Source organism: Borostomias antarcticus (assembly GCF_949987555.1).
Source record: "Borostomias antarcticus genome assembly, chromosome: 8".
NCBI classification, from domain to species: Eukaryota; Metazoa; Chordata; class Actinopteri; order Stomiiformes; family Stomiidae; genus Borostomias; species Borostomias antarcticus.
The window spans coordinates 28,266,457-28,278,348 of record NC_140241.1 but is presented as its reverse complement, the minus strand read 5'-3'; the positions used below and the strand labels follow the sequence as shown (position 1 = coordinate 28,278,348).

The 11,892-nt window shown below is 41.7% G+C and overlaps 2 protein-coding genes across 2 annotated transcripts; both read left to right on the top strand.

Annotated features, from left to right (window-relative positions):
- Nucleotides 1-1,068: 1,068 nt before the first annotated feature.
- Nucleotides 1,069-4,367, top strand: cplx4a (complexin 4a; the record flags this gene model as incomplete). The annotated part of the gene is made up of 3 exons (XM_084442386.1): nt 1,069-1,235; nt 2,769-2,856; nt 4,140-4,367. 3 exons carry the CDS (start codon nt 1,069-1,071, stop codon nt 4,365-4,367), a joined length of 483 nt encoding a protein of 160 aa, XP_084298512.1.
- Nucleotides 4,368-7,657: 3,290 nt separating this feature from the next.
- Nucleotides 7,658-9,813, top strand: rx3 (retinal homeobox gene 3; the record flags this gene model as incomplete). Its single annotated transcript, XM_084442383.1, has 3 exons — nt 7,658-7,913; nt 8,093-8,331; nt 9,370-9,813. 3 exons carry the CDS (start codon nt 7,658-7,660, stop codon nt 9,811-9,813), a joined length of 939 nt encoding a protein of 312 aa, XP_084298509.1.
- Between the last annotated feature and the right edge of the window lie 2,079 nt (nt 9,814-11,892).

Sequence of the window (11,892 nt, the reverse complement as noted above, 5' to 3'; positions counted from 1 at the left end):
TCCATCCCCAGCTCTAGTTCTAGTTCTAGCCCCAGTCCTAGCTCCATCCCCAGCTCTAGTTCTAGCCCCAGTCCTAGCTCCATCCCCTGCTCTAGTTCTAGTTCTAGCCCCAGTCCTAGCTCCATCCCCTGCTCTAGTTCTAGTTCTAGCCCCAGTCCTAGCTACATCCCCTGATCTAGTTCTAGTTCTAGCCCCAGTCCTAGCTCCATCCCCAGCTCTAGTTCTAGACCTAGCTAGTTCTAGCCCCAGTCCTAGATCCATCCCCAGCTCTAGTTCTAGCCACAGTCCTAGCTCCATCCCCTGCTCTAGTTCTAGCCCCAGTCCTAGCTACATCCCCTGATCTAGTTCTAGCCCTAGCTAGTTCTAGCCCCAGTCCTAGATCCAACCCCAGCTCTAGTTCTAGCCCTAGCTAGTTCTAGCCCCAGTCCTAGCTACATCCCCTGATCTAGTTCTAGCCCTAGCTAGTTCTAGCCCCAGTCCTAGATCCAACCCCAGCTCTAGTTCTAGCCCCAGTTCCAGCCCTAGCCCCAGCCCTAGTTCTAGCCCAACTCTAGCTCTAGCCCCAGCCCTAGTACTAGCCCCAGTTCCAGCTCCAGTCCCAGCTCTGGGGTATAAATGAAAATATCTGTGAGATGCACCACATGATCCTCCCCCTCCTTAAGTAATGTGATTAACAACCAGTGGGCAGAGGCTACTGTATGTGACGCCACGAGGAGAGCTAGAATTTAATTTGTAAATCTCAATATTTTAATGGTGACCTCTGACGGCGGACGCTGCTGTCAACTACGCTCAGTGGTCAATAATCGTCAATATGAAATCATCAGTCATAAAGTCAGAGGCAGCAGGCCATCTGCCTCTTAGTAGGCTAGTGGAGCTTAATCCAGATTATGGCCGAGGCAAAACAGTTTGTTTATTTCTGCGTCTGCGCTAGCCATCAGTGTGCCCTTGACTACACAGACAGGCAGCAGGTTAGCCAGGCAAGCTCCCAGAGGAATCCAGCCTACATCATAAGGGGAGCAACCGGTCTCAACTGTTGAACTATTGTACCAGCAGAGCCCATAGGACACAATGGCTTTCCTGATCAAGAGCATGCTGCCGGGTAACCCCCTGAAGGGAATGGGACTCGGGGGAGCGGACGAGTCAACGGAGGAGGCCACCCCTTCCGACCCGGCCAAAGCAGCAGGGATGACACGCGAGGAGTATGAGGAGTACCAGAAACAGTTGGTGGAGGAGAAGTGAGTAGTGACCGCTCACTCCATTTTGTTTTTGATGTTGTTGGATAACAGATGGCTACAGATAATGTGGCTGCAGAATTCAGTCACAGCAGCGATCTGACCTTGCTGTCTATCTCCCTAAGTTTTCAGATCACAATGTTTTAAGTGAAACCTGTCGGGGGTTCTTAAAAAAATACATGAAATAACTGAAATAATATATTTATTGAATCTCAGTGTCCTATCAAATTATAAAAATAGTTACTGTATTTAGATTTTGTTGTCTTTCGCTCAAGGTCATAACTGGGTGTAATACCTTCTGGAGTATTCTGAGAGAAAAACATTTGTTCAAGTGCGCAGTCATAATTAAGGGAACGTTGTACAGATTTACAGCAGGCTACCGTGCCTATGCCATCTAGCACCTGAGCTGTGTGGAAAGTAAAATGGCTGCCATGTTTGGTTTGACCCAGAATGATTTCACTTACTGCAGACAGGATGGGGCCTTCATGGTGCATGGAAAATCTTCATGAACAGTTTCAAACGCAGAATTTTTTGGTTTTGGTTTCAAGGCTCCTAAGATTTCAGGCACTTCTGGTTTGACCATTTGGTGGCCATTTTGATACTGTTTTACTAACCCAGTAGGGCATGTTTAGTTATTCCAATCAAGTTATACTATTTCATTCTCTTAGCTCTGAACAGTTAGCCTCAGAGCAGTGGACATCACAAATAAAGCATGCTTGGGAATCACATTAATATAGCTATTAATTTCTTCAAATTATTAAAGGTGCTGTAGATACCATTTTATGTAGACGAATCATAAAAAAAATATTCACAGAGGTTTTAGAAAGTGAAGGTGTAGAATAAAAGTACCCCCCCCCCCCCCAAATAAAATTTAAAAAAAAGCAATATTGATGATGAATATACCATTTTAAAAATGTTGACGGGTCATGTCACGTTTATGTTTATCTTAGATGTATGATGTTTGGTTCCCACCGCTAACAAGGCTCGTGAGCGAATAGTATTAGGACATTGGTACCACGTGGTATCTCTGTGTCAGGAGTGATTAGGAAGCCTAATAGTCGCGGTCACGGGCCTTGTTGTTGAGGTTTTTTAATTATCTTTTTTTAATGATTAATCTACATAAAATGTTATCTATAGCATCTTTAATTTCTGCTACCGCCACTAGAATATATAATTTTCTGTCAAATCTTGCTTCATACACTGGTAATCATACACTGGTAATCCTCTACAAATGTTTCACCTAAACAGAGCCTGTTGAAATTGATTAAATAACAAGATGAGTCCTGCCTTGCATGATTTTGGAGCAAATAATCTGGAAGTACGACATACTTTTTGAAAAAAACATCATAAACCTTCTTTTTTAAACCTACAGTATACTGAGGTTGTTTTCATTGTTACTGTTGGACTGTCCCAAATATAGATACAAGAGAAGACAAAACGTTCTCCAAAATGTCAAAATAATCCCAGCAATTGCTGTGAGTGTGACATTGATCTTGTACTATGAGTATTCTGAAAAATGTTCTCTCTGGATTTCAGGATGGAGCGAGATGCAGACTTCCTGCACAAGAAGGCCGAGAGGGCAACCTTGCGAGTGTGCCTAAGAGACAAATACAGGCTCCCAAAGGTGAGCGACTTGACCACGCTCTCCGTTCTCAACAACACACAATTTAGGGTTGCTGTCTCACTCTGTCGACCAGCTAAACAGATTGGGGTTAAGTCCACAGTGTTTCACTATGTATTATTCTATTCATAGTTGAACAGGACAGTGCATGTCGGTCAACAATCACATTCACACATCACTGTTAATGTGCAATAGCTAGCTACAGTGAGTTCAAGTTCATCAGTGACCTATAAAGGTCGAGCCGGCCTTTATCCCCTCCAGCAGCACACCACAGTTGAAGCTGAGCCAACGGAAGGTGGCCACTCCGTCAACAGATTAGAGAGCAAGGTGTCCAATAAAAGACGTGGAGGACTTCTCGTGTCCCATACTGCACCCTGGGTTTAGACGTCCACAGGCCATCTGCCACCCTGTACTGCAGGTGTCCCTGGCTCCTTAGGGACCTTAAGGCAGTGTGCTTTGACGCGGACAACAAGATCACATCTATGACTGCTGGATCTGTTTGATTACTAGCTTTTGAAAGTCACTTCATAAGGAAGTGATTTAAATTATCCATTATGGACGGTGCAAAAAAGGTATAGTAAGATTTACTACATTATAATCAAAGAAGAAATATACTCTCTATATTTGTGATTTATATCAGAAATGGCATGTGTTTACAATTCTATCCTTTTCATTTCGAGGCGTACAATGGCACAGTTTGCTAAGAATAGGAAAACATGCACATGAAAGTCTCATCGGCAGCCTTGGTTGTCACTTTGAAAAGACATTTGTGTTGAAGATGTCTGTTGTTGCAATAGTGCATTGTTTTTAAATCGACATACCTGTCAGCTACACCGTACACAATAAGACATGGGCTGAGGTATCTAGCTCCATTTATTCGAAAGAACAATCGATGAATGTCATGCAAGAAGCGCTGGCATGTTGCACTAATAGAATTAGCGTGCCGACTCATCAGAAGCATTCCAAGTAGAAAGGCTAACACAGGTTTCAGATAATCCTTTATAGTGGTGTGTGTGTCATTGCTATTTACTATAGAGTTTTCCAAGGATAAGGAAGTATGTCTAAGGTATATATGTATGAGTGTGTCACCGCAAAAATATGTTCAACATGTGATGACAAGGCTTCATGAATGACTTTATATTGGAGGTGTCAAAGGGCTACTAATTCAATGCCCCACAAGGAATGAATGGAAGCATTGACAGCACCGATGTCAAAGTCAATATCTGTCTAACTACTAGTTTCAGTATACAGTATGGTATAACCAATGTTGGTCGTTGGTTCCGCAGAGCGAGCAGGATGAGAACATGCTCCAGATGGCAGGTGACGACGTAGACGTTCCCGAGGAGCTCCTCAAGATGGTGGACGAGGACGCCACTGAGGAGGAGGACAAAGACTCCATCCTGGGGCAGATGCAGAACCTGCAGAACATGGACATGGACCAGATCAAGGAGAAGGCCTCCGCCATGGCCACCGAGATGAAGACCAAGGCGGAGGAGAAGTGCTCCGTCATGTAGGGAACCCCTTCCCCCGGTCTGAAGAACAAGCGTCGCGGAGAAACACACCAAAAATGTCAGCCCTTTTTGAGAGTTCAACTCCCTGGTCCACAGTGGGGATTCCTTCAAACCTGCAGTGCTATATTTAAGCAGTGGCTCTTGAAAATCACTTAGAAGCTTTAAAGAATGCTAAAGACTACTGCCACATTGAAGTAGTAAACGAAGACACAGCATAAATATTGCCAAGGCAGGTTCGACTGAATTCTGGGCCAAGGGTGACCTCTGCACTCCCCAGCTGCTACCTCCCCAAACCTTCTCGTCTGAATGGTGTTTTCTGAATCCCCCTCCCCCCTTCAATTGTTTGTTGGAATCCTATAGATCTCTTTTTGTATGTTGTCAGAATAAATGTTTTGTTTTAGACGTATTTACCCTCCCCCTGCTGCTGTATTTTTCTCCATGTCTCGTCCCCTTGTGATGGCTCATACTAATAAGAAATTGATGGTGAACTGGTGGACTGTTCCCACACCTACTGCAGACCACACCCTACTGTACAACTGTCAGTAGTGTGGACATGTGTATTGATTCCTGTAGCATACATTTTGTAACCTTGAAAATCCACCCACATCCACACAAAATAACAAGGGTTATCGAACTTAGCCAGGCAGATTAATACTTGCAAATTTGCACGAATTATCGTTTGGAAATACATAGATTCCGTTCCATAGTTAAAGTCTGTACATATTGCTGATTGACTGAATATCAGACTAAGATAAAGTTGAGGATGCTGAATAAATTATTTAAAATACAATGTGTATTCATATGTCAGTTATTGTTGTGCAGAAGATAGAATGACACAAGTGTGGACAGAAACTGTTGACTAATAAAATGAAGATTTGTAGACGGTGTCATTTTTATTTTACTATTCCTTAAGCAAAGCCATTATTTCATGAGTTAGCGAATGGATCTGTAAACAGCCACAGATTAAGATACACATATTGAATGCTAGCTATCTGTAATACACCAACACAAGACTGAATAAAGAAATGGATTAATTTAATTGGAGATTATTGCAGAGCACTTGTTAGTGTTGATTAGAGGACTCACAATCCTGGATGCTGTGAGATTCACGTGAACCCAAGGCCTTGGTTTTGGAATCTCCAACGATTAGCCGTTAATAGGATCACCGCTGAGGTCATCATCTCATCGAGGTTAAGTGCCTTTGTCAGTCTCTCCCTGGAACTTGAAGCTGTGGAAACCGTGATACACTGTTGGAGCTGCAAAATAAGAAAGGTTACAATTCTATTGTAAAGAAGGTCTTGGATTGCAGAAGACAACAACAAGTGGGGGGACATTTAACGTTGGTCTGTACAGTATGTGTATTGTGTTCAAGTGGCAATATTGTGTATGAACTGAGGGCCGAGCATCCAATGAATGGATGGCTTGGATGAGATTTCTAGAGTGATTGAACCAAGAACGGGAACTATGTCTTATACAGTAGATTGGCAGATGCTGTATGACCTCCTAACATGATGATATGATAATCAGTCATCGAGCCCATGAGCCCTCGGTAATCCAGGTCAAGATCGAACCTTTAATTATGAGTGAGTCTCAAGGTCTCTCTCTCTCTCTCTCTCTCTCTCTCTCTCACACACACACACACACACACATACACACAATAGCCTTGAGAGACATTCTTCTAACAAAAGAAACACAAAACTATAATGATCATATTGATTTTTCCTGACAGTAGTATTGCAGTAGTCTTCCAGAAAGCTGTCAGCCATCACTCTTAGTTCAGCAGGCCGACTCTAAAAATGTCATCAAGCTGTGGAAATGACAAACATGGTCTCTGACTTTTGGAAACTCTGGTTTTCATTTAGGACAATGATATCTAAAGAAACTCGGAAAGGAATCTTTTTTCCATTTACATGTAAAATGAGTGAAAGAGGCAAGCAATTTTTCAAGTCTCAAGAGAGCCTCTAACCTTTGACCTCTTGGTCCAGTCTCTATAATGGATCTCTCAGTGCAGTGAGCATCTCTTTAGCAAACAAATGATAATGTCACCTCCGGTAATTAGGAAAAGCTAAATAGTTTTAAGGGTTTTAACTCTTTTGAGTAAAAAACGTAATCCCCTTAAGCAGCGTGTGGGCAAGGGATTACCGAACTGTTGTCAGTCTTTGTTAAGTGTTAATTACATATCTCCTCAATACTGAATAAGTTACAGGATATTTTACCTGTTATTTGCACTCGATTGTGATTCTCTAAGGGGTTTATGGTACACTCTCAGCACTTGTGAGAGATCAGTTTAGTTTATACATTATTTACTTTAAGCAAACCTACTGTAGCCCATGAAGTCAGCCCTTAAACAGTAGAGACCAACTCTATTCTGTAGTCAACTGGGAACACTAGGAGAGGTCTGATATATACTGAAACACATCCTTGAATAAGATGAAATGGGCTCTTGAAAGTGTGTTCTGTTATTTATTTATTTTTTATTGATTGAGAAATTAGTGCTTTCTTTATCAATTAATAAATAGGTCAAAAGATTTAGATAAATTTAAACTAAATTATTGTGTTTTTTTTTTGCTACATAGTCCAGTGTGCTTGTGATGTGTTTGGGTGTTGTCTTGTTGGCATATCGACTCAGCCCAAAAGGCCAGTCACCCATTAATAAAGACATATGATATATTATTATGCATACAAAATAACATAAATGTCATTTCATAATAAAACATGAAGGTTTTGATTAAATGTTCATCTGACATATTGCAGTCTGTGTCCTGACTGAAATTGTGTAATTCTGATTTTGTTCTAAGCTATAATCTCCAACCCGCTCCTTTTTTTGCAGGACATGACATCTGGAGGAAGGGAAGATGGTTATAAGATTCATGTAAGGTGGTTTAAACCCTCGGCTGTCGTGGTACAGTATAAGACATCAGATGGGGAGGAGTTAGTGAATTCAGCACTGGCTATTGGCTCACCGGGACAATGTAGTTACCCCTAAATGCAGGGCAAATCCAACATGACATCCCCTTTTGACGTGTCGTGGCTGTCACAAGGGGGGGGGGGGGTCTTGTCCCGTGGTCGCTTTAAAAGCCCCAGTAAGTACAACATCATCTATGTGACGAGACAGTCTGGACCACTCTTGGAGTGTATGCCAACAAGCAGCCTGGACAGACTGAAAAAAAGGAATACACAGTTTAATTCATTTTTATCTGGAATAATTTCTGAACAAAACTTTCTGTATACTTGAGTGTTTTTATAGTTATTTGTTATTTCAGTGTTGTTTGAAATCTTCTACCCATTCTTCAATGTGGCTTCTGAGTTCACCTATGGAAGTGATGATGGAAGAGCGCCTCTCGCCGTCTGCACGCTTCGGTCGAGGCCCGGGGAACGCGTCCAGGGTTCACAGCATCGAAGCAATACTGGGATTTAAAGATGAAAGCATCTTTCATCAGTCAGGCTCATTCAACGCTTCGGGGACATTGCAGGTGAAAGATCCCGAGGGTAAAGCGAATGGAATTGTGGCATCCATGAAGAAAGAGCTCCACCCACAAAGTTTTGACAGTAAGTGAAGCATTGTCAGAGCATTTCGTGCAACCAGCCCAAATAGACTACTCTCAAACATTAGTCTACACACATAAACTATATCAGTATAGGCTAGTTCATAAAAATCGCATTTGGTAGAGTTGGCATATGCAAATGAATCAGTGAATCAACAGCTCCTATTTGACCCTGTGCTGCAGGTGTCTGTTGCTCAAGCAGTTTGGGGGCCCCGGCCAGTCCTGACTCACCTGACGGAGACGGGGATGATAAGCTGTCGGATGATGACGGTCAGAAGAAGAAGCACCGGCGGAACCGAACCACGTTCACCACGTTTCAGCTTCATGAGCTGGAGAGAGCGTTCGAGAAGTCCCACTACCCTGACGTGTACAGCAGGGAGGAGCTGGCTCTCAAAGTTAATTTACCGGAGGTCCGAGTGCAGGTAAATTAGTTTTAAGCGGCCTACTGACTCACATGTTGTTAAAATTGTTTGACAAAACCCTACTTGAAATTAGATTATATTGTGCATTTGTCCTTGTTTTGCCCGCGGAATAAAATGAACTAACACAAAGATAAATATAAAAAGGTCGAAATATCGGTCGAAATATCTAAATATCTTTAGAAAAAATGTAGCCTAACATTCACCCTACGGTTCAGAGTGGAGTTTATTTTAGGCTATCATTTAAATGTCATGGGTTAGCAAAGGCTGTATCGTAATTGTATATTTAGCCTATGTGTATTAACATTTAGAACGTTTATTTTTATTGTGTTCATAGGACTACTTCAAGGCAAATAAAATGGTTTCTTACATGTAGCCTACATACATTTTAAAACTCTAGATAACAAAATTCATTAGTTTAAACGTGTTGCTTCCATTCTTAAATAATCAATTGATGACACACATAGCACCAAGTCAGCATTGATGTCTTTATATAGTCTGTAGAAAGCCCATATCCCCAGATCATGTTTCTTACTACCATTCATTCTACAGGATTTAAGATTGAATTATGAACAACTTATTGGGCCTCTGGCGCTCTTTTTAGGACCCTCTTGAAAACGAAGGCTCATCCTAATAAATAATTTCAACTAATTTTAAGAATTAAAGCGCATTTACTTAGGCAGCACATTATCCATGAGATGAGCCAGTATCACTATCACTTTTTTTTTTCCAGTGAATAAAAGCACCTGCTACTTAAATTATCTTTTGTAGAAAACAGATCTGCATCACCAGTATGGAGCATTATATTCATACAGAATGACATTTTCTCTGTCTTAAAGCTTGATAGTCCTTTAGCAAGGAAACCCTGATCACTTAACAAACAGCAACATATTAATGTGCTTTGTATTGTTGATAGAATAATGATAATGAATAGAATAACTTTTATACTGAGTGAGCAAGGAACCATTTTTTTGGGATGTGTACCTTTATAGTATAAACGTATTGAGTTCTACGAGACTAACGGCATCGTGTGATTGACAGGTGTGGTTCCAGAACCGTCGGGCAAAGTGGCGTCGTCAGGAGAAGCTGGAGGTGAACGCCATCCAGCTGCAGGACACGTCCACCCTCCTGTCCTTCGGACGCTCCCCTCCGCACGGCCTGGGCTCCGGCCTGCAGCTGGACCCCTGGCTCAGCGCCCCCATGTCCACCTCCAGCACCCTGCAGGCCCTCCCCAGGTTCATCAGCCCTCCGCAGGGTCTCCCCGGCAGCTACACCCCCCCGCCGAGCTTCCTCAACGCGCACGCCGCCCCCCACGGACACAGCCTGCCCCACGTAGGCGGCGCCATGTGCCCCCCGCCGCACCACCAGTGCTCCGGGTTCATGGACAAGCTGACTCTGGAGGAGGCGGATCCCCGGAACTCTAGCATCGCCTCCCTGAGAATGAAGGCTAAGGAACACATTCAGTCTTTTGGGCAGACATGGTAGTGCTGGACCCCGGCTCTGTCCCTCAGAGGGACGTCCAGAGACTGATGAGACGCAGCCATGCTAGACCAGGGTCCGTTGAGTTTCTTTCAAGTCATTTGAGGGTTTGATTCAGTCTGTCTGGAGTGCCAGGTGGGTGGGCTTTGCATTTGTGGGAACACATTGGTTCCATTGTGCCAGACAAGGCCAATCAGAAAGAGATATGTAATTGAAATGATTTCTAGTATTGGACCCAGAGCTGAAGACAAACCACAGCCTGACAGAGGACTCTTCCTCTCGTTGGGGACCGTCACACTATGGGACTTTTGTTTTGTTTTGTTGTGATCTCTAAAGCTGACATTGCGCTACAGTGTGAATAGGTGCCTTGATGCTCCACTGCTCTCTGACTGTCTTGCTCTAATCTGTTTTAATTATCATTTATTCAATTTCATTTTCTTCCATCTTCCCTATTTTAGGATTTAACATATATTAATATTAACTACTGCCAGCCAGGACAATCACCTAATATAACCACTGTATTTATTATCGCTGAAGTTGTAGTTTAGGAGTTTACTTTCATTCATTTCCTTCCCACCTGCAGCTAAAATATATTTTGTACATTTGCATCACTGGATGTCCATTAACTGTACTGTAATTAGTGTGTCTAATACATGAGATTGATACATGGGAATAAAGATTCTAATGTTAAATCAAACCCCTGTCTGGCACACCATTCAATTATATTATATTTTCACCTTTTCCTTTGACTGTGCTGCGAGAATCTCTCAATTCTTATTTTACTGAACTAATTTTTTTTTACTGTATTTTACAAGCATATCCTACTGTAGTATTGTATATTTGTATAATGTGTTGTGTTCAACTTTTGGTTTAATGGGTGTGGAGTAATAATTATCTGTTTTTAGTAACAGCTGTTTTGGCTAGATATAATATAAAACATTTGATTTGTAATGGGCAAAGTATCATAACCCTTAAAAAAACATTTGAACACTCAATCCTTTACTGATTTTCTGAATTACCATTGTAAAAAACAACAACTTAGTATTGAAGACGATCAGATCAAGGGAATATGGTGTACAACCCCCTCTAGTGGTACATTAGTTGAACTGCTTTGGGATAAGAGAATAACTTGGGATACCACTTTAAGTACCTTTATTTTACATTCTTTACTACATTAGTACATAGTAATACCTGTAGTAACAACAATTTAATTACATTAAACTGCTATGTTATTACATGGTATTACAGTTTGCCATCATGGGTTATTACACAAGTGGAAGAAAGTATGGGGATGAAGGGGACGCTCTCCAGGGGTAATTGGTCTTGTTTTGGTAACACAACCTTTAGTTATCCTTCTGCCATATTGTGTATCATCAAACTGATCTTCCATCATTATGACCTTATTCTTATTCCATATTGGCAGCCATAATTGCAGGAAAACTATTATACGGTAGATCCACAATACATCTCACAGGCATTTCCTCCTCATTCACTCCTGTAAATGTTATCCCCTCGACACTGATTCCATTTGGAGTGATGATGAGATGAGAGTCTGTACACATTTATCCTCCATTCATCTGGGACAACTGAGAGAAGAAACCTCCCTGGGTTGTTTGAACAGGAGGCACTTAACCAAATAAAATTGTTCCAATTAACATTTCTCATGTTTCTCCCAATAATTGAGTGCATTGTTGCCAGTGGTCAGCTGAGAGATCCTGGACAGAGATGGTTTATTCAACACTGTGCATTTTGTTTCCACAAAGTTCATTGTGTTCATCGCTTCTATTATCGCATTGTATACAGGTAACTCATGGGTTTTCAGCTGAACATAAAAAATGTTTAACAAAAAAAAAGGTTCAACAAGAACAATAAAATAGCAATACAAATGTGTACAGCAAATAGCAAACAGTATTAGGATAGTCACACATCTTCTGCAGTTATTTGAGGAATGTTTCTGAAAAGAAATGAGGCAACATAGCAATATCTCCTATTTTTTCAGAGTGTACCTAAAAGCAAAATGTTATTCTGTAGCCGTGTTAACATTGGAGTAAGTAGGCCTATGTTAACACTGGAGTAAGTAGGCCT